Below are 23,723 nucleotides of genomic sequence, written 5' to 3'. Positions count from 1 at the left end.
CGTTTTATGGAGTGATGCTCCAACCAGCCGAGCCACACTGGCCAGGGCCCATTTTCAAGGATATAGTTGAGTGATATTCAGTGCATACACATTGTTGTGCTAGTATTACCACCATCATCTGAAGAACTTTTTACATCTTACAAAACTGAAACTCTAAATCCCCATGACCCCCTGTGCTCAGCCTGGTGTAACCACCATTCTACTCTTTGTCTTTAAGATTTTTACTACTCTAGGTAACTCATATAAGTGGAATCACTATGTATTTGTCCGTGCATGACTGGCTTATTTCACTTAGCACATGTCTTCCAGGTTTGTCCAGATGTAGCATGTGTCAGGATGTCTTTCCTTTTTAAGGCTGAATAATATCCCATTGTGTATATATATCATGTTAGTTTGTCCATTCATCTGTCAGAAGACACTTAGGTTATTCTACTTTTTGACTACCGTGAAATAGTGCTACGTTGAACATAAGGTTGTGTAATACTGTTTGAGAACCTGTTTTCATTTCTTTTGGGTATAAACTAAGAAGTGGAATTATTGGAGTGTATGTTTCATTTTTTAAAATATATTTTATTGATTATGCCATTACAGTGGTCCCATTCCCTCCCTTTACTCCCCTCCACCCTGCACACCCCTTCCCCACCATTCCCCCCCTTTCATTCATGAGTTTTCTTCTATAAGTTTCCTTGTTTTAGGTCTTAAATTTAGGTCTTTGACCCATTTTGAGGTAATTTTTGTATATTGTATAAGGTTTTGCTATTTTTTAAATTATTTTCTTAGTGTTTGCTCTGGGGAACATAATTAACATTTTGATTCATAACAGTCTAACTGCTATCTTGATTTCAATAGCAGTATATAAAAACTTTGATTATATACAGCTCCTTTCCTTCCCCCTCCTTTGTGCCAATATTGTCATTCAAATTACATCTTTATAGATTTTGTCCCCATCAACATAGATTTATAATTCTTGTTTTATTCAGTTGTCTTTTAAAAAGTAAAAATAATTACAAGCAAAAAATACATTTACACTGTATCTTTAATTTGTTTAAATAGATACCCTTACCAGTGCACTTTACTTCAGGTGGATTTACATTATTGTAGGGTCAAAGGTCTAATTTTAGCCTGAAGGTCTCTCTTTAGTATTTGTTGTTGATCAGAAATCTGTTATTGACAGATTCCCTCAGTTCGTATCTGGAAAGTTTTGTTTTCCTTTGCTTTTGAATGATAGTTTTGCTAGATATAGAATTCTTGTTTGATCATCTTTTTTTCCTCCAGCATTTTGAGTATTTCATCCCACTGCCTTCTGGCCTCCATGGTTTCTGAGGAGAAATGAGCTCTTAATGTCATCCAGGATCTCTTGGAAATGATGAGTCATTTCTCTTGCTACTTTCAAGACCTTATCTTTGTTACTGTCTCTCAGCAGCTTGATTATGATACGTCTGTTTGTGGATCTCTTGAGTCTATCTTATTTGGAGTTAGTTGAGCTTCTTGGATTTATAAACTGGTTTTTAAAATCAAAGTTGGGATGTTTCTGGCCAGTATTTCTTTCAATGTTTTATTTTATATATTTTTTATTTTTAAAGCATTTTTTATTGTTGACACTATTATAGATCAAATATTTTTTCTGGCCTTTATTTCTCTCCTCTCCTTCTGGGACTCCCATTGTACATATGTTGGTATGTTTGGTGGTGTTGTTTAGGTCTGTGAGGCTGTGTTCAATTGTCTTTATTATTATTCTCTTTGTGATTCAGGTGGGATGATCTCAGTTGATGTGTCTTCAGAGCTACTGATTCCTCTGCTCAAGTCTGCTGTGCACCCCTCTAGTGAAATGTTTGGTTTTTTAAATTGTTCTTTTCAAGTCGAGAATTTTTATTTTTAATTTCTTTCTTTATTGGTATTCTCTGTCTGGTGAGATATCATTTTCATACTTTGCTATAGTTCTTTTGATAAGGTTTCCTTTAGATCTTAACTATTTAAACTGACTGGTTTAGAATCTTTGTCTAGTATGTCTGATGTCTGGGCACTGGTTTCTGTTGATTTTTTCTCTGCTGTGTATGGAGAGAAATTTAATAATTTTTAAAAAGAATTATGTTTCAAGCCCTGGCTGGCATAGCTCAGTGGATTGAGCACGAGCCTGCGAACCAGAGGATCGTGGTTTGATTCCCAGTCAGGGCACATGCCTGGGTTGCAGGCTGGTTCCCTGCAGGCCAACTCCCAGCAGGGGATGCACGAAAGGCAACCATACATTGATATTTCTCTCCCTCTCTCCTTCCCCTCTTAAGATAAATAAATAAATAAAATCTTTTAAAAAAATTATGTTTCATACATTTTTGTTGAAAACTGGAAACTTTAGATAATGTAATATGGCATCTCTGGAAATCAGTTTTTTCTTTCACTAGAGTTTGTTATTGTTTTTCTGTTTAGTGCTTATGTTCAAGTAATCCTTTTTTTACTTGATAATGGCCCCAAGGCACAAGAGTAGTGATGCTGGCAATTCACATACTCCAAGGGGAAGCTATAAAGTGCTTCCTTTAAGTGAAATGGTATGAGGCATCCACGGGGGGTTGGGAATTTATCCCCTACAGATAATGGGGACTACTTCCTAAATTTAAAAAAAATGTTTAAAAAAATTGTAGAGAGAGGAAGGGAGGGAGAAAGAGAGGGAGAGAAACATTGCTTGGTTGCCTTCTGCAAGCACCCCAACCTGAGACGGAGCATGGAGCTTGCAACTCAGGCATGTGCCCTGACCCAACCAACTGAGCCATGCCTGCCGAGGTGGTACTTGCTAAATTTTATTTGCACTCCAAAATCAGTACTCATGGAGTATTGCACTCATTTGTGGGTGTGTGCAAAGGGGTGAAAAGTTTGAGCTACAACATGCATGCTTCTTGCTGAGGTCAAACAAGGTCATACTCTATTCCTTGTTTCAGCTTTTAGACTGTAAGCAAGTATCCTTTTCATGGTCTGTTTAGTGCTGTGGGTATGTATGTACGCATAAATGGGTTTTCTTTGCATTTTTGTGCTTTTTGGTGATTTCCCTGTTTAAGATGGCCTCCAAGTATAGTGGTAAGTGCTAATGATACAAAGTGCAAAAAGGCCGTGATGTTATTATGGAGAAAATTTGTATGTTAGATAAGTTTTGTTCAGGAGTGAGTTACAGAGCTTGCCAATGGCTGTGAGTTCAATGTTAATGAATCAATAATATATATTAAATAAGGTATGTTTAAACAGAAACACATGAAACAAGGCCATGTATTGATTGGCTGATGGAAATGTTGTGAATGGAGGCTCGCAGGAACCTAACCCTGCATTTCCCCTAGGAGCAGTGGTTCAGTCTTTGCTAACTCTACTTGTGGTCACTTTATAAAATGTAACTGTAGGGAATAAGAGAACTGACTACCTGTAAAGCCTTTTCCGGCTCATGAGTGAGCCAAAGTAAATACTATGTGTCTTAAAAACTACATGCAGAAACAGATTGGTTAGTGGTCCGATTAAAGTATAGTAAAAATAAGAGCTGGGCTGTCAGAATGATTTGGAATATAAATAAAACTATGTGCATTTTATAAAATGCATAGGAAATAACTCGAAACCTGTCCTTAAAATTTTGGTTTTGAAGTGTTGGCGAGGCAAAAAGACAATAAAACTTTCACTTAGTAATGGTATATATATTATCCTAAATTAGAGCAATATTTTAACTGGGAATGTATTAGTACCTAGAAGAGGGAGAGAAGTACTTCCACTGATTTATGTTTATTAAATGAAATATTGTAAGAGGAGGAAAGGAAAAAGAGCTGAATAGGGTCAGCAGAACCAGAACTTGAAGTCTAGGGAGACTCCCCGAAGCAAGTGAGCCCACGGTTTGGGTGAAGAAGAGAGTCCCAGAGGGACTGCCAGGGGATTAGCTCGTGTGGAGTGGGGTAGACTCTGAAACCAGAGGAGTTGAGTCAGGCTCTAGAGCCGCTAAGTGGGAAATAAAGGCAGAGTGTGTAACTATAGTGAGTCTGCAGGGGCCCAGCTGGTAAAGATTGGCCGTGTGAGTTTAACTAAAGAGGTGGATGGACCCTCCTGCGAGGTTTTGAGAAAGGGAATTCCAGGCTCAAAATAATATTTTAAGGAAATGGTTCTTGCTGCTACGACTGTTTGCTGGGGAAAGAGGGGTTTACTTACATAATTCAGTAACAGTTGTTAATAACAATAGTGATGCCTTTGTGTGTGTATTTTACTGTTACCAAAGTGTTTTTACGAATGATCCTTGGAACACTCCTGTGAGGTAGCTGTTTTTTTTAAAAAAGATTTTATTTATTTATTTTTTTAGAGAGAAGAGAAAGGAAGGAGAAAGAGAGTGAGAGAAACATCAATGTGTTGGTTGCCTCTCACCCCCCGTTGGGGACCTGGCCTGCAACCCAGGCGTGTGCCCTCACTGGGAATTGAACCAGCAACCCTTTAGTTTGCAGCCTGCACTCAATCCACTGAGCTATACCAACCAGGCAGCTGGGGTAGCTTTTGTTATTCCTACTTTACATAAGGAAAATGGAGGCCCAAAGAACTGAGGCCCAAAGAACTTTAGAACACCCCAAAGGGTGTTCTAAACACCCTTCCTGTTATACCTCAGCAATTTCAGTTAAGGGTTTGGACAAGAACAGTTGTTGTGGGGTTGGAGATGGACAGTATGGAGCCGATTGCTCTTTCTTCGAATAAGAACTGATTTAACATATTGGCAGAAGACCAAGTAGAGCCAAAATTACAGAGAAAAATTTTGTTAACCCTGGGAAAAATATGAAATTCTTTTTTTAAAAAAATATTTATTCATTTATCTTTAGAGGGGAAGAGAAGGAGAGAGGAAGAGAAACATCAATGTATGGTTGCTTCTCATGCATCCCCTGCTGGGAACTGGCCCCTGCCGGGAACTGACCTGCAACCCAGGCATGCGCCCTGACTGGGAATTGAACCGCGATCGTCTGGTTCGCAGGCCCGTACTCAATCCACTGAACGACACCAGCCAGGGCTTGAAATTCTTCATAAAATCTTCCAAAAGTTTTCATTGTTTCTACTTGTAATTTTCTCTTACTCCCCCCCACCCCCCACTCCTTTGGGCCTAAATCTGCAGAAGTTTCATCTTATACCATATTTACATTTTTAGGGAAGGAACATCTGACACTGAATGATTCTGGTAAACCTGTCAGTGTTAGTTAACAAAGTCCAGTAACTGTCTTGTCTCTCACTTGAAAACCATCTCAGCAGATCAAACCTCAGCTGAAATAAAATATTTTTAATCTCGACTCTTCATTCTAAACAAAGTGCCATGAGTGGCCTATTGGAAATGGTACAGTTTTAGGACTACGAGACACTTTAGAAAGCATCTCTAGGTTTAAAATTCTACCCTCTCTTCTGCCCCTTCCTACCAACTGATATGGAAAGGGGCAGAAGATTCTGCCCCTTCAATAAGTATTAAGGTGAATCTGCTTTTCAGAGTTATGGACAGAGAGAAAGTGATGTCATTTGATAGAAGAGAACGCCCCCCCCAAAGCTGAAATTGCTGTTGGATGTGGTTTTGGACCCCATCTAAGTGCTTTGTGTTGTAGACGGACCATTACGTTGATGTATGTGATGTAATGGGAGGTGTTCTGTGTTTAGTCTGTGTTTTACAAAGCCTGCTTGATACCTGTGAATAAAAGCATTAAGTGTCCTTGGGCTGACTAGAAGAATCCTGACTAATCTTTTAATATCCTTGTTTGGAAGGAAAGAAAAGTAAATAGTAACTCTCCACAATTAGAAATGCCATTTTTTTCTTCATTAGAATTACCAAAAAAATTATTTTCATTTCAAGTGTCTCATGTCTTCTTGGAAATAGCCAGAGTTGAAGGTGTACCCTCCTCCTGTCCCCTCCCCACCTTTTATTCTAAAAGGTTTTTATTCTAAAGGGCTTTTATTCCCCACTTTTTATTCTAAAGATACCACAATATTATTGAAGGCTCGGAAGCTAGATTCTTAAACTCATCCATAGTTCTACTATTAACAGATAACTTCTTCTTCTATCCCTGTCAATCTGAAAAGCAGATTCACCTTAATACTTACTGAATTGTATACACTGCAAGGTACGTTTGATGAGTTTTCTTAAAATCCTGAAAAGCAAGGATTTTTCTTAATTTTATAGAGGAAGCAATGAATGCTTGTAGCTTACTAACAGTGGAGCCAAGACTCAGACCCGTACTTTTTGATTCCTGGTACATGGCTCTTTCCACCATACTGTGCTGTGGTTTAATTGGTTGAAGACTAGGTCCTACAGTTTTAGAGCTGGAGGGGACTTTGACGATATTCCCTTGGTCCTCATTCCATGAATTACCATGGATCCTGGAGTTGTGCTGCCTGGGTTCACATCCTAACCCTGCCATTTATTAACTATATGGCCTTGGGAAGTCACTTGTCCATACCTCCGTTTCTCTATCTGTATAATTGGGACAATAACAATGTACCTAGGTCATTGGGTAGTGATGGAAGGTTTAAATGAGTTCATATAAATGCCTAGAAAAGTGCCTGGCACATAGTAAGTGCTCATAAGAATAGTCATACCTCGGTACTTGTTGGCTTCAGAACTTGTCAAACCCTGTACTCATTGCATTTTTTAAAATATATTTTATTGATTATATCATTACAGTTCTATTCCCCCCCCTTCATTCCCCTCTACCCTCACACTCCCTCCCCCATCATTCTCCCCCCCTTAGTTTATAACCACGTGTCTCAAGTTCTTTAGATTCTATATTTCCCCTACTATTCTTGCCCTCCCCCCTATCTATTTTCTACCTACTGTCTGCTATTTTCTGTGCCTTCTCCCCCCTTCTCCTCCCACTCCCCTGTTGCTAACCCTCCATGTGTTCTTCATTTCTATGGTTCCACTCCTGATCTAGCTGTCCTACTGGTTTGCTTTTGTTTTAGGTGTGGTTGTTAATAACTGTGAATTTGCTGTCCTTTCACTGTNTCTTGGCTAATGTAATTATGATGTGCCTTGGTGTGTTCCTTCTTGGGTCCAACTTCTTTGGGACTCTCTGAGCTTCCTGGATTTCCTGGAAGTCTATTTCCTTTGCCAGACTGGGGAAGTTCTCCTTTATTATTTGTTCAAATAAGTTTTCCACTCGTGGCTGTTTCTTTCCCCCTTCTGGTACCCCTATAATCCGTATGTTGGAGCATTTAAAGATGTCCTGGAGGTTCCTAAGCCTCTCCTCATTTTTTTGAATTCTCATTTCTTCCTTCCTTTCTGGTTGGATGTTTTGTTCTTCCTTCTGGTCCATTCCACTGATTTGAGTCCCAGTTTCCTTTCCATCACTATTGGTTTCCTGGACATCTCCCTTCATTTCAATCAGTTTAGCCTTCATATGTTCCTCTAATTTGTGACTATAATCCACCAGTTCTGTGAGCATCCTGATAAACAGTGTCTTGAATTGTGCTTCTGAGAGGCTGGCAATCTCTTGGTCGCTGAGAGTTATTGGCTCTGGGACTTTGAGTTCTTCTTGCACCATCTTTTGGGCTGTTTGTGCCTGTTCTGTAGCAGGATTGGAGCCCTAGGTGTTCACCAGAGCAGGGCAACTCAGTTGCTGGGTTGTGACATTGTATGTGGGGGCGGGGTCAAAGAGGAGCAATGGAGTCCTGTCTCCCGTCTGCCGCCTGCGGCCGCGGCCCCCCACCGGCGCTGCAGCCACCACTGTCACTGGGGCCCACACATTTCGTCCCACTGCACGCGAGTGTGTCACCGCTGTCAGCCCTCCACCACTGGGTTCGCCCCCTGAGGCCTGCATGGTCCGTCTCGCCATGCGCGAATGTGCGACCGCAGTTAGTCTGCCCTACACCCTGACTGTGTCTGGGCTTCTTGCGCGCCTAGGTCTGGGGATCTTTCCTGCTTGACCCTGCTCCACTGCTGGCTCCGCCCCTCTTACCATCCCTGTTGAACAGTTCATTGTTGTTGGACTTCCGTATAATTCAATTTTCTGTTCTTTGGCTGTGTCTTTGTTCTCCAAACCTTTGTTGTATTCAAACTTGGTTGTGGGAGAAGGCACAGTGTTTCCACCTATGCCTCCATCTTGGTGGAAGTCCTACTCATTCCATTTTGATGAGAAAAAAATGTTTCAGCACTGGGTACTTGTTAGGGACTTGTCCCACTTGCTAGAACTTGTGGGAGCCATGATGCCGCCCCACAAGAGAAAGTGCTGCATCGTTAGGTACTGGTCAGTTTCGGCACTCCTCACGAGTTCCGAAAAAATTAACGATGAGTACCGAGGTACCATTGTATTACTAATAATTGCTATGAGGAAACCGAGCATCGTAGAGTTTAAATTATGTGTAGAGATCATATTAGAGTAGCTGAGTTTAAACTAGAATCCAAATCTTTGACTCCTGTATTATAGTTTATGCTTGGAAAATTGTTTTCAAATAATTTGTGTATCCAGTCCTCACTGTGACCCTATAAGGTCTCTAGGTCAAGTTTAAGAAATCCTTGGTTCCCCCAGAGTTGGTTCCTACAATAGATTTCCAGTGCTGTCCACATGGACGCCATTTGTACAGTGGGGCGTGTTTCAGGTTCATAAAATAAAGCAGATTTCTCATTTAGCAAGACAGAGCTCCTCCTTTCTCCAGCCTTGCCTTTCACTGTGGCCCAGAGATGGTTCTGAAGTCAGTAATGCCAGAGGGGAAAACGGAATCACAGTCATAGCTCAGCCATTTAATCTCTCTTTTGTTTTGGAAATTGACTCGCCCAAGTGTGTTTTCCCACCCCAAATTTCAGCCCTGGTTTCTTTATCATTTTGAGGATGCTGGTAATCCCAGCACTGCTCACTGTAAAAAAATTCTGTGAATAACAGATAAACCAGTTTGAAAAGGCATTGCAAACGCTAATTTAAATGATACTTTTGTCAAATGCCTGAAGTCTGCTTATTTTATTCCTCTCCTGAGAGGGAGCCTCTGTCCCCTGCTTGAGTCGTCTCTCACTAAGTCCTTTCAATCCGTGGATCATGAACAGGTTAAGGTGCATCTTATCCTTGAAGTGACGGCGTGGGGAGGCTCGATCCTGGTCCTGCTTTGGGTGTTCTCCTTCCATGTGTCCTGTTCTGCTGGGATTTTTAAACTTGTGTGTGCTCTTTGCCTCCTACATGTTGAATCTGATACAAATTCTTGACAGACTATTTTTTTTTCTTTCTTTAGAGGAACCAGATCAGCATTTCCCAGTGGGTTCCGGTGTGCAGCTGGCTGGTACCTTCGTCTCCTACACAGGGATGGTGGGGCAGGTCTCTGTTTGGCACTTCCCAGGTAAGGTTTATTGTTCCTTTGGTTGGTGTGAAAACCCTAGTGTTTATGTGCCAATGTCACGTACTTATAGATCAGCCAACCAAGTTGTGTGATGGAGAAACCTCATGAGACCACTTCTGGGTCTCTGTGGAGGCAGCTCAGGACGGATTCCTACAGTATAGTGTCTAGGGCGTTGCTTCCAAATACCCCCGCAGTGGAAGCTAGCCTAGGATGCTATGCTGCGGTCCGATGACTTCTGCTGTCGGGAGTATTTCCAGGTATTCATCCGAGTGAACTTCTCTTCAGTTTTCTTTTCATAGACACTTTTATTTGGGGGAAGAAATGTTTCTTTCTTTGTTTTTTTTTTCTTTACGAGCACTAAATCCAGAGAATTATTTGAGGCCTTAATTTACCATTGACTCAGGATTTATTGTAGTTTACTATGGACCCTTCTTGAAAGTTTTTTTTTCTACTGACTTTTGTTAAACATACAAATAATTTAGTAATAAAGGAAATAAAAATCACTCATGACTTCAAACCTGAAAACATCTGTTTTTTTCCTGGTCTCTGTGTGTTTGTGCTCATTTTTTTCTTAAAGTACCTTCATAAATATCCACAGAATTTTATGTTCTGGTACCTTTTCACTTATTAGAGTAGATAACTATTTATGTTATTAGATAGATTTCATAATTACATTTTTAATGACTACACGTTATTCTATTTACTTAGCCTTTGTTTGATATTAAAATTATTTTCAAAACCCTGCCATTATAGTCTCTGATGGAGGTGTCGTTGATTGTTCTCAAAGTCTTGATTTGGTCGCTGTCAGCTTCAGTCAATCTACCCAACTGCGGAGCCTGGTCCAGTGAGACACCCCCAGCACGAAACTTCGCAGACCGCTTTTGACACGTTCAATCAGTCACAGCACCTTCTCCATGCACTGCACAAATCTTTTTTTGAGTTTTTACCATTCTTGAAATAAGCATAATATGCCAAAAATGTTGCTTATTTTCCTCCATCTTCATTCTTCAGTATTAAAATGGCTACACAAAAATACACCAGTTTTGATAAGTTTTTTTTAAATACACGCTGATATGACAGCTATCACAATACAGTCTAACAAAATTGTTTCAGACAACCAAGTGCTACTATAGAGCCATCTTACGGAAAAAACCAAATGAACTTTTTGGCCAACCCAGTATATTCTCATGTTTGAGAACCCTGAGTTGGAAACCTGTGCCTGAGAATAACGTTCTCAGGCACATGTCTGTCAGGGAGGCAAATTTGGCTGAGAATGAGGAAGAACTGTGTTAATTAGAATCGTGGTATAATGGGGCATGCGAGCTGCATTTTGACAGTGAATTTTCTCTCGCTAGACATCATTGAGGCAGTGGTTGATGACTGTATGTTAAGAGCATGATATAAAAGAATCCTTTGTTGGACCCTGGCTGGTGTGGCTTGGTTGGAGTGTTGACCTGTAACTGAAAGGTTGTGGGTTCGATTCTCGGTCCAGGTGTGGTCTTGTGTGAACCTGGGTATGGACAAGTACGGTCCTTGGTCCGGGCACAGTTCCTACACTGGGAGCATATGGGAGGCAGCTGATTGATGCTTCTCTTGCCCATTGATGTTTCTTTCCCTTCCTGTCTCTGAAAGCAATGAAAAAAAAGTCCTCAGGTGAGGATTAAAAAAAAAATCTTTTGTTGGATGAGTCATAGTGTCAGGTGGTCTCTAAGGCAGTGTCAAATGCTATAACCATATTATTTTTAAAAAGCTGGAGACGTTGTACTCATCTCTGTCTTTTTTTTTAAAAAAAAATATTTATGTATCTTTAGAGGGGAAAGGAATGAGAGAGGAAGGAAACATCAGTGTATGGTTGCTTCTCGTGCATCCCCTACTGGAAACTGGCCTGCAACCCAAGCATGTGCCCTGACTGGGAATTGAACCGTGATCGTCTGGTTAGCAGGCCCGCACTCAGTCCACTGAGCTACACCAGCCAGGGCTGTCTTTTCTAAATAGTCTCTTCAAGTTCTGTCATACTATGACGAGTTTGCTTTTTAAAAATTGAAACTTACAGAAAAGTTGTAAAATAGTGTATACCCTTCATCTAGCCTCCTCAGATGTTAACATCCTGTGTAACTGTAGTTAGATTTTTTAACCTAGTTTTTAGATTGTGTAACCTAGTTTTTAATTTTTTTTAAATTTAATTATTGTTCAAGTACAGATATGCACTTATTGAAACTAGGAAATTAACATTGATATAATAGTATTAACTAATCAACACACCTTTTTCCAGTGTTACTAGTTTTTTCCCCTAATGAGGGGTCCTTTTGTAGTCACTCAATTTGGGTTTGTCTAATATTTTCTTGTAATTAGATTGAGGTTATACGTTTTTGGCAAAAGTGATATTGTTTCTTTCTCAGTGAATCACATCAGGGGATAATTGATACCAATCTGTATTATTACTAGTGATGTTAGCTTTAGTCACGTGGTTATTAAATTGGTGTCTATCAGCTTCCCCCACTTTAGAGTTATCATTTTTCCATATTTCATTAGTAAGTATCACGTGAGAAGATAACTTTGAGACTATGTAAGTATTCTGTTTCTGATCTTTTTGCTCACTACTTTTAGTGTTCATTGATGGTTCTTTTTTTTAAATGATATACAACATTAATTAATACTAAAAATGTGGATAAAAGAATGTAACATTAAATTTACCACCTTAACCCTAGCTGGTATGGCTCAGTGGATCGAGTGACAGCCTGCAAACCAGAGGGTCACCAGTTCGATTCCCAGTCTGAGGCAGATGCCTGGGTTGCAGCCAGGTCTCCAGTAGAGGGCGCACAAGAGACAACCACACTTTGATGTTTCTTTCCCTCTCTTCTTCCGCCCTTCCCCTCTCTAAAAATAAATAAATAAATCAAATCTTAAAAAAAATTTACCGCCTTAATCATAGTGTCATGTACATTCACATTGTTATACAACACATCTCTTGAACTGTTTCCGTTTGAAAAACTGAAACTCTGTAGCCATTCAACACTAACTCCCCACCTTCTGCTATTAGCAACCACCTTTATTCTTCCTATTTGGCTTGATTTTCACTATTTCACATAGGTATGTGAAATTACACAGTCTACTCTTTTGTGACTTACTTCACTTAGCATAATTTCCTCAAGTTGCATCCATGTTATATCATGTAACAGGGTTTCCTTTTTTAAGGCTGCATAATACTCCATTGTATGTATATACCACATTTTCTTTACCCATTCATTGTCGATGGGCATTTGGGTTGCTTCCACATCTTTTTTTCAGCATTATCGTGAATAATGCTGCAATACACATAAATGTTCAGATATTTCTTCAGGATCCTGTTTTAAATTCTTTTGGATATATACCTAGAAGTGGGATTTCTGCATCATATGGTCATTCTGTTACTGGTTCTTCACTGCAACAATCATACCTGGGGTATATGCTTAATGGTGATTTTCTAGTTCTAGCATTACTGCTGTAGTTATTGATTGGAATTCTCTGGTAAGAAAGAGCTATCACTTCCCCATTTATTTATTCCATTATTTATTTATATCAGAAACTTTTTTTGGTTGTCTGAATTAATCTTCTTCTATGAGTTATAATTCATCATTCTCATTATTTATTTTGTTGATCAAATTGTCCCAGATTTGGTTTTTAGGAATTCCTTCAAATTCTTTTCTATGTGCCTTCATCATTAAATTTTTTTTTTTTTAAGTTTTAGTGAGAGGGGAAGGGGATGGGGGAGAGAAACATCGATATGAGAGAGGAACATCAATTGGCTGCCTTTCGTAGGTGCCCCCAACTGGGGTCTGAACCTGCAACCCAGGCACTTGCCCTGACCAGGAATCGGACTGGTGACCTTTTAGTTTGTGGGACGATGCCCAACCGAGTCACACGGGCCAGGGTGCCTTCATCATTTTTGGAACACGTCCGTATTTCCTGGCACCACAAGATATTTCAGGTTCATGTTGTATTTTCTTTGCTCTAGCCGGAGACCCAACAATTTCTCTGAGGAGCCCTGGTTTCTTTTCTTGGAGAATGGTTGCTAAGTGTGCATGAGCCTGTATTACTCAATTCTACTTAAGGTTTTGACAGCTGTTTGATGTAGGGTTGTCTGGATATACGTATGTTCTACCTCTTAATGAACTTCTCTAAGCCTTAGTGTCCTCATTTCTAAAATGGGGAAAGAAATAGTCTCTATTTTGCAAGGTGGTTGTGAAGTAAATGTAAGTAAAGCACTCAGCATGTAGGTGCTGGGCATGTAGGAAATCTTCAGTAAGTTGTAATTAGTATTTTTGTTGCTATTTATATTCATGCTACTGGAGTTAATTTTCTCCTCACTGTGTAAATGGAAATAAAAAAAAAAAACTTTGTGCTAAGCCTGTCTTAAGTTGTAACCTTTCCCTGTGTGTCTTAGTTTCCTCACCTGTGAAATGAAAAGGTTGGACTTAGATCTCTGAGATTTCTTCCAGCTCAAGTGTTGTTATTCTAAGTTACTTCTTAGTTCTTCAGTTGCTTTTGCTCCCAAGTTAAACAGCCTCAATTCATTTTAACCTTTCCACTAAGACCTTTCATTCATCTCTTTGATCATGCCTGTGGTTCTTTTCTGGACCTTCTCCAGGTTGTCCTTCTACTTAAAAAAAAAATCCACCTAGTTTTTATTGAGTGTCGACTCCATGCCCAGAGTGGTGTTGAGCACTGGGTCAGAAAATAAAAGACGTTTAAGGTAGACTGTGCCTGGTGGAGCTTACGGTTTGGTAAAAGGACCAGGCACACCCATGGCATTCAAGAATCGAGGAGTCCTTCCCTTCTTTCCTTTTTCTTTCCCCCTTTTCCCTCCTTCCCTCCCTCCCTCCCTCCCTCCCTCCGACTCTCTCTCCCTTTCTTGCTGGTCTCTTCATTTTCAGAACCTTCTGAGAAGCAAAATATAAGGGCAAAAAATTTATATTTCTTTTAACAAGGGGCTGCTTAAGAAAGAGTTTCTCATTGGAGTTGTCTGGAGCAGGTCTTTACATTTATATTACGCATTATAGTTTACACATCTCTTTAACATACGTTGTTTTATTTGGTTCTCAGAACAGATTTAGGTAGGAAGAGCTGGAGCTTCAGCCCAAGTCGTCTGACTCAGCATTCTTCTCTCTCCGTTACGCCATGCTTCCTCTCCTCTGCCTTCTCACCCGTCTTCTCTTGCCTGCTCGCTTTTCTAATGATTCTAGGCCATTCTTTCACATTGCCTATTCCATATCTTTGAGAATTTTTGTACATTTTATTCAACTATAATATAACAGAAAAAGGAATAAATCATAATTATACAGCTCAGTGAATTACTACAAAATGAACATAATGAGCATCCAGATCAAGAAATAGTTCCCTAGAAGCCTCCTTGACCCCCTTTAGTCCCTACCTCTAACCAAGGTTAACCATGGCCTTCACTTTGAACACCATAGTGCTGTTTTGCCTTTTATACATGTGGTACGTACTTTCTTGTGTTTGCTTTTGTTTAACTTTGTTTTAGGAATTCACCATGTTGCTTTGTGTAGTAAGAGTTTTATTCATTTTCATCGTGATAAAGTATCATATGGATATACTACAATTAATTTATCCCTTCTTCTATTGATGGATACTTGTTTCCATTTTGGGCTTTTATTAATGGTGGTGCTATGAACACTCTTATATGTGTTTTATGGTGAACATGTGCACACATTTCTGCTGGGGTAGACACTTAGAAATGGAGTGACTGAGTCATGTAGGATATGCATGCATTCACCTTCAGGAGATACTGCCAAATAACCCCCCATAGTGATCGTGCTGTTTTGCACTCCCACCAGCAGTCTGTGCGAGTTCTAGTTGCTCTCTGTCCTCGCTAACCTTTTATTGTGTGTATGGTGGGTGGGCTTTAAAATGTAGTGTTTGGTTCTGTTTCTTGGATAGTGAGTCTTTCTCTTCTCCACAAGATTATGAGCTTCTTAAGGATAGGGGTTCTGTTCCTATCCTAAGTCCTAGGATAAGAGCTGACACATCCTGGGCATTTGATAGGGGTTGGATGAATGAAAAATGTAAGGACAGAAAGGAAATAATGAGACATAACCACACAGGTGGTTTCATTTGTTCATACAACAAATGTTTGAGTGTTTCCCACGTACCATGTGCCATACTTGAGTCTGGTATTATGCCTAGTTCCTACTCTCATGGATCTTTTAGGTAGTGGTGGTAGAAAAAAAGCAAGTATATAAATAAGTATATAATTGTACACTGTAACCAGTACTGTGAATGAAATGAACAGGCTACTGTTGCTATGATAGAAGATAATGCAATAAAAACTATTTTAGATAAAATGGTCAGAGAAGGCCTCCTTGAAAAAGGTGACATTTGAGTATTTCAGGGTATTTTTCTCTTTTACAAAAACTATTGCTATTTTTGCAATTTAAATGAAGGAAAAACGATATCTTTAAAGGTCAAGGGAATCTTTGGGGAGGGCACAGGGGTACAGAAAAGTAAATGTGTGTACTCACACTGTGCGTAGGTGTGAGGAAGCCAGTTGTTTTCCTAAGTACTGGCTACCTAGGCAATCAGGTAGCTCAGTACAGTGTGAAATGCTAGGTCATGAATAGTGTCGTAGGACAGAAACACGGCAGGTGGTGAGACAGTCGCAGAAGGAATCCATTGGTTATTCCTGGAGTTATGGACAGAGAGAAAGTGATGTCATTTGATAGAAGAGAACACCCCCCGAAAGCTGAAACTGCTGTTGGGTATGGTTTTTGACCCCATCTAAGTGCTTTGTGTTTTAGACGGACCATTACGTTGATGTTTGTGATGTAATGGGAGGTGTTCTGTGTTTAGTCTGTGTTTTACAAAGCCTTCTTGATACCTATGAATAAAAGCATTAAGTGTCCTTGGATTGACTAGAAGAATCCTGACTAATCTTTTAATATCCTTGTTTGGAAGGAAAGAAAAGTAAATAGTAACTCTCCACAATTAGAAATGCCATTTTTTTCTTCATTAGAATTACCAAAAAATTATTTTCATTTCAAGTGTCTCATGTCTTCTTGGAAATAGCCAGAGTTGAAGGTGTACCCTCCTCCTGTCCCCTCCCCACCCCTTTTTATTCTAAAGATAACACAATATTATTGAAGGCTCAGAAGCTAGATTCTTAAACTCATCCATAGTTCTACTATTAACAGAATAACTTCTTCATGTCAGTGTGTCAGTGTGTTCCTTTCTAGGCTTGTCCATATGCATTCATATTTTTACTTAAAATTTTATCCATATTTTTCCATGTTGCTAAAAATAATACTCTCTAATGTAAACTGAGGACTTTGAGTGATAACGATGTGTCTTTGTAGATTCACTGAGTGTCACAAGTGCACCACTCTGGTGGAGGATGCTGATAGTCGGGGGTGGGGTGTGTGTTTTGGGGGGTGGACACATATGTGGGAGCTCTCTGTACTTTCTGCTCGGTTTTTCTGTGAACCTAAAACTGCTTTAAAAAGTAAAGTCTATTAAAAAATCTCTGTGATTACCAGGTTTTCCATTGAGTACCTTAATTTAATTAACCATCTCCTTCCTTATGGGACTCTTCCCCCAGTTTTCCCCGTATTCACTCTACAATGAGGATCTCTTGCCTGTAGTTTTTTTCTTAGGAATTTATTTTCACAGCTATTTTTATTGGTCTTGATTATAGTAATACTAACCTAAAAGGGTTATGGTGAGGATTGAATAAGGTAATATATGTAAGGTACTTTGCATAATACTTGGCATATAATAATTATAAATAATTTTGCTATTATATTGCCAAAATACTTTCAAATGCAATGAGTGAACATGAAAGGAAGGCAATTCTGATCTGAATGATGATGATGGCGATGATGATGAAAGTGTCTATTATTTATTGAGTGTCTATTTTGTAAAAGGCATTTTACATATGCAGTAGCCCCCCTTTAGCCATGGGGAATATGTTCCAACACCCCCCAGTGGATGCCTGAAATGGCAGGTAGTACCGAGCCCTTGTTACTGTGTTTTTTCCTACACATACACACCTATGGTAAATTTAATGTATAAGCATAGTTAGAGATGAACAATAATAACTAATAAGTAAACAACAATTGTAACAATATACTGCAATAAAAGTTATATGAATGTGGTCTCTCCCAAAGTATCTTGCTGTATTCTAGTCATCTTTCCACTTGAGGAAGCACTTTACTGCTTCTTTTTGGTATATCCAAATTGCCAGCATCACTGTTCTTGTGCTTTAGGGCCATTGTTAAGTAAAGTAAGGGCTGCTTGAACACAAGCACGGTGAAACTGTGGCGGGCAGTCTGATGACCACTGTAGCTACTGAGTGACTGAGGGGCAGACAGCGTGTGCAGTGTGGATCCGCTGGACGAAGGGACGGTTCACATCCCAGACGGGATGGAGTGGGAGGGCGTGGGATTTCCTCACTCTGCTCAGATTGATGTGCAATTTAAAACTTATGAATTATTATTGCTGCAGTTTTCCATTTAATATTTTTGGATTGCATTTACCACAGGGAGCTGAAACCACTGAAAGTGAAACCCTGAGTAAGGGGGAGACCACTGTGTCAGTTCCTTCTGTCCTCAGTACAGCTGAGTTTCAGTACTTCTCCATGGCTGTCTAGCTTGTAAGTCGCAACAGCAGGTTTCAAGCTTAAAACTAACTGCTGTGAAAGTCTTTGGGTTTTTTCCTCTGTATACACTTTGCTGCCAGTATTTAAGTAGGTATTTATTGCAGCTGTAGTTCTTAAAGGTAACAGATGTATTTAGTTTCAGTTTTCTAGGGCCGACTCCTTTTATTTATTCATGTATTCAACAGATATTTATTGAGCATCTACCATATACCCAACCACATTCCGGGTACCAATCCTGAATCCTGTTGGTGACCAGATTGCCAGGAACTGGGCTGGAAAGATTCTGTGGTCTTTATTCTGAAACAGCTCTGCTTAGAGGAACCCTGTAAGTGAATTAAGTGATGTTCAGTGTTGCTTACATCTGTTTTTTTTTTTAAATCCCCAAGTGGCCCCAGATGAGCCAGTCCCTAGCATGTGGTGGCTCAGAACAGATTCCTGGAATAGACATACAGCTGAGTAGGAAGTATCACACCGCAGATAAGGTGAGAATTATTATTGCTTTCTATGTGCATAGAATGCTGTCACACGGGTGTTCTTTGAATCTCAGCAAAATTGTTAGCTGGATGAGGCAAGGAATTTCACTCACTGCAGGTGAGCTCAGGAAAGGGAGGTGGCTTGCCCAAGGTCACAAGGATGGTAAGTGACAGACCAACTGAACACTTGCTAAGGCTTCTGATCCCATGTCCTCTCTTTCTTCTGTTGTACTGTCTTGCCTGGAAAAAGCTGTAGAATACGTCTTTGTGAAATTTTTGCATGTTAAAAATAAAGTAATATTTAACTTTTGGATAATTTCATATTGGTTATATACCCTGCCTGGAGAAGCTTAGCACTAGAACAGGTTTTCCTTGGAGGTTATTTGCAAACTTCTAGATTCGTCTTCTATAGTCATTAATAAAATTTGTTATACTAAGAAAATGCAAGAGTCTAAAAACATTTACCCAGTGCTTATTTGACTTTTTTTAGACGGTATTTTTCTTTCTAATTTCTGTTATGTCAGTAAGTGTAGAACATTCCTCTTCTCAGACTTGTTCTTTGGGACGTGGTGGGGGTGGGTGTTGTCACAATTTCCTTTTGGAAGTACTCTTTCCTATAGAACTTTTATTCTGACACCCAGAATTGATCACTTTCCAGACATGGATAAGGAGGCGTATGGTTGGGAAGGTGGGGATGTCTTGTTTCGAAATTTGGAGGACCTGGTATGTTTGCACTGAGTGATAAGATGACCAGAAAAGTGATAATTAAAAATTCTAGGTGAAAATGAAAAGCTAAGCAATAAAAATGCTCTTAGACCTAGTGAGAAACAAACACATTCTTAAAAAAAAGTATTTTTGCCACTAATTTTGGTCCCATTTTTGGTCCCAAAAATAGCTTTCTACTGCCAAGGATTTCTCAGAGCCTGTTGAGGAAAAGGTTGGTGTCTTCACGAAGATAATAGAAGCCATGGGATTCACTGGACCTTTGAAATACAGTAAATGGGTAAGGGCTTGTGAGTTCTTCTCACTTTTCCTTTGGGGCTTTGTGCTTTCTGCTCCTTAGAGAAGATTTTTTAAAGCTTTTGCTTTACTTCTGTGAAATTCATACACTATTTTGAGAGCTTCAGAATGTGTTGTAGCACCCTGACCCCCTTTCTGAGTCAGATCTGCACAGTGTGAGGCACTGAAATATTCCCTCTGTTCCCTCAACTTGATTCCTTGGAAGTATCTCTGTAGCAGGCAGGCCAACAAGACTGGGCTTTCCAGGTTCTCACTACATGGCACGTCACACAGATGAGTTCTAAGGAATTAGACGGGCCAGATGTTCTGATGGGCAGTGTTCTTATGGAAATGTTACTGTGTCCATATTCATAAATGATTTTCACTAGGTCATTGTAGTGACTTCCTTTAAAATTTTAGTAATAAGCATCTTTTAAATTAATTGCCCCTTTGATTTATTATAGTTCTTTTTTAAAACTTTGAGTTATTATAATTCTTATTCTGGAGGCATATTTGCTAGCTGTATCATGCCTAGTCAACTCTTGGTCTAGCATGTTATCTGATCTATAGTAATTGCTATAAGTTAATGAATGTTCTTTCTGCATTAGGCGCATACTGCCCGTAGGCTTTTTAAACATTGCCTGTAACCAATGAAAGTAATTAAACATTAGCCATTTAGTTTTCTTCATTCTAGTCATCTTCAGCTCTACCAGTTTCTCTCTACCATTACAGCAGAAGGGCCTTTTAAAATTGCTAGAATGTTGGATAAGCCTAATCAGTCATAAGTCATATATTAATCGAAGCAAGCCAATAGATGTTACCTATTTCTTAGATAACATCATAGTTTTGCCCAAATTATAAAATAATACCATTTATACCATTTTAACAAATTGGATTCAAATTAGAATTTCAGTTTATTAGACTTCTACTCTTAGTTTCCTCTTATAATGTGTGGTTATCTTCCTGATGCTTCTCACTGTACCAAGTATAGGCTTCTCTCTATAACCTTCCTTTTACATAAATTCCGAAAAGTGAACAGTGATTCCACGGGCATTTTGTTTGTAAGGGGCTTTTGAAAAGTATAGAAAATAACACACATACGAGGTAGTAATGATATTCTTGAGACCCTAAAGTTTTGGAGTGCCTCCTTAATCATCAAAGAAATATTAGTTATGTTCACGAAAGTCATCTTTTCTGCCTCTTAATTCTTTGACAATTGGTAATCATTGGTATATTTGATAATGTTATTAACCAAAATCTTTTCCCCTATTAAAAGAAATGGTTGTGATTATGGCATTTGGATAGAAAAACTGAAAATGCATTTTGTTTGAAAATCAGAAGTTAGTTAAAAGAAAAGGGAAATGAGAGCAGAAAGAAAAGAAAAAAGTACTGTTTTATTCATTTCTTGATGATTTGGTTTCACTTGGTCACTACTATATTCTTTTTCTAGTGTGTTTTTTAATAATTCCAGAGGGAAAGTTGGCTACCATTTGGAGGATTATTAAACCACCAGAAAATTTCTTTGCTGCTTTAGCTTGAGTTTGCCTTTAATTTTTCTGTATTCCCTTGTGATCTCAACTAAGTTTCTAATATTTGTATTTTAAAAATCTTTTGTGATGTGGCAGTGCGTACTTGCTATTTTTTAATACTAGAATTTTTTAATTTGTGATATCAAAACATCAAAGATGACATTCTAGTATAATTCAGGTGGGAAAATGCAGGTATAACTTTCCATTTTGAAAGATTGTGAACTCTTTTCAGGAAGTTCTGACTCTGAAATCTATGGCCAGATACTTGTTTTGGAATGTACTGGTGAGATTCTTTGAGTTTGGGGTTTTTACATGCCTTTGATTAGGGAGTAAAACACCTGCTTGCCTGTCCACATCAGCAGGATCAATCTTTTTTCCTCCATCTTTTTCTGCAATCTTTTTGTATGGAGTTTTATTTTTCTTCTAGGTTCATATTTAGGAATTTAAATGTAGCTTTTCCTTACCTATTTGACTATTCTGAAATAACCAAGCTTTTTCATTATCTTCATATAGTAATAATATCAAGTAAGACAAGCACAACATTTACAAGATTCAGCCACGTGTCATAGAATAGGCAGTTTCCAGATTAGCATTTCCTCAAAAGATTATTCAGTTGTGGAGGACAGCTGACAAGCTGGAGTGCCTTCAGAAAGAGGCACTGGGCCTTGTGAAGGCTGTAGAAACTGTGTTGGATGAAGAGTGGGTGGAGGGAATAAAGATGCTTAGCTTGGGAAGGGCAGACAGGATGGTTCGCAGGTATTCGGGGGGCCGGACATAAAGAAAAGGAAGACCTAATCTGACGCATTCCAGTGGGCAGATGATTAATGAGTGTTACATGAAGCAGATTTAAGTTCAATAAACAAAAACCTAGTAAGAATTGTCCTCCAGTGGGATAGGTGCCTTCACAAGGTCATTGGACTTAATGAACAGGGGCCCAGATGGTTGCCTGTGGCTTGGGAATGCCGTAGAAAGAATTCCTGTACAGAGTAGAAGGTTCCGACAACCTCAGAGCCCCTTCTCTTAGCCTTTTACTAGATTTGTTTTTCACCTTGTAGGACGGGACAAAATGTGTGTTCACGGGAGAGTTGATTTTCACTTCCTAAAGCTTTCTTAAGTGTTTCTGTTTTAGTCAGGTAGATTTATGAAGTCTTCCAAAGTTAGAATGAAATAAAAACAATGTCATCTGAGGACCAGAATAATTTGTACATATTGACTGGGTGGAAATTTAGTTCACCTGCCTCCATAACTTGACAGATACGAACGACCGAAGCTCACTTATATTAATATGTGAATTTTGAAGAGGTTCTTTCCTTAAGTTGTTATTTCCAGTCCCTGGTGATGGTATTAGGGACTGGCTTTAGAGATTTGTCCAGGAAAATGGCTCACCCAAGTATAAAGGTTTGGCTTCACTGTAGGAAAAGTGAGGAACTATAAAATGCTCCCGATGGCCACAGTATGAGCACTGTATAAACACCTGGCCAATCTGGTGAAGTCTTCATTATTTTTAATGAATGCTTTCTTCATGAACATGTTGTGGAGGAAATCCTCCTTCTCAAGGAAAGATTTGGGCCTTGGACACAAGTCTGCCTTTCCTTAGGCAGAGTGATTAACTGTGAACCTAAAGGACTCTCTATATGAGAATCTGAAGGGAACTGTAGAGTTAAAAAAAATCAAGAAGTAGCCACTGGGAATTTTACTTGAAACTGTAAATGCGTCTATAGTTGAATAGACTATAAGTTCTATGAAAGCAGGAGTTTTGTTAAAAAGTATGTTTATTTTATTTTATTTATTTTTTTATTAAAATATTTTATTTATTTACTTTTAGAGAGAGGGGAAGGGAGGGAGAAAGAGAGAGAGAAACATCAATGTGTGGCTGTCCCTCATGTGGCCCCCACTGAAGACCAGGCCTGCAACCCAGGCATGTGCCCCGACCAGGAATCGAACCGGTGACCCTTTGGTTCGCAGCCGGCGCCCAATCCACTGAGCTACACCAGCCAGGGCTATTTATTTTATTTTTTAAAAGGTTATTTATTTATTTATCTTTAGAGAGAGGGGAAGGGAGGGAGAAAGAGAGGGTGAGAAACATCAGTGTGTGGTTGCCTCTCACGTGGACCCTACTGGGGACCTGGCTCACAACCCAGCCATATGCCCTGACTGGGAATTGTACTGGTGACCCTTTGGTTCACAGCCCACACTCAATCAACTGAGCTACACCAGCCAGGGCCTATGTTTATTGATTTTAGAGAGAGCAAAAAAAAAAAAACATCTATGGGAGAGAGAAACATCTATTGGATGCCTCCCATATGCATGCCCCAGCTGGTGATTGAACCTGCCACCTGGGTACATGCCCTGACTGGGAATTGAACCTCCAGCTTTTTGTTGTACTAGATGATGCGCTAACCAGCTGAGCCATACCAGCCAGGCAAAGGCAGGAGTTTTTGACTGCTTTGTTTGCTGCTCTATTGCCAGCATCCAAATCAATGCCAGGCATTGAGTTAGATACCCAATAAATTATTTACTGAATGAAGCAAAGAGCTAGCTAACAGGTGTCCTAAACTCCTTGCCTCAAGAATAGGAATAGGCCAGTCAAGGCCAAAGTATTAGGATAATGATATCATTAGTTTGGTGATGGTACAGACCATTGCTTTCCAAAATATGTTCTGTGTCAGATACTTCCAAGAACCTGAAGTTGTTAGTGAAGTTAAGCAGGTTTGTTTTTTAGCTTACTGATAGGGTGAGTTACACTGATTCATTTGCAAATGTTGAATCAACTTTGCA

General features: G+C 39.4%; 1 protein-coding gene across 2 annotated transcripts in view; it reads left to right on the top strand.

Annotated features, from left to right (window-relative positions):
* The window catches only part of UQCC1 (ubiquinol-cytochrome c reductase complex assembly factor 1), a 101,071-nt gene that overhangs the window by 5,414 nt on the left and 71,934 nt on the right, over window positions 1-23,723 (top strand). For both annotated transcript variants that reach the window (XM_037043936.1, XM_037043935.1), the window contains exons 2-4: window positions 9,190-9,294; window positions 18,331-18,426; window positions 19,313-19,420. In XM_037043936.1, coding sequence (XP_036899831.1) covers window positions 9,190-9,294; window positions 18,331-18,426; window positions 19,313-19,420 — 309 coding nt within the window. The remainder of the gene's footprint in view (window positions 1-9,189; window positions 9,295-18,330; window positions 18,427-19,312; window positions 19,421-23,723) is intronic.

This window comes from Sturnira hondurensis, unplaced genomic scaffold, assembly GCF_014824575.4.
Source record: "Sturnira hondurensis isolate 20B ecotype Veracruz unplaced genomic scaffold, ASM1482457v3 Scaffold0004136, whole genome shotgun sequence".
In the NCBI taxonomy this organism is placed as follows: Eukaryota; Metazoa; Chordata; class Mammalia; order Chiroptera; family Phyllostomidae; genus Sturnira; species Sturnira hondurensis.
This window is presented reverse-complemented; position numbering and strand designations above follow the sequence as displayed.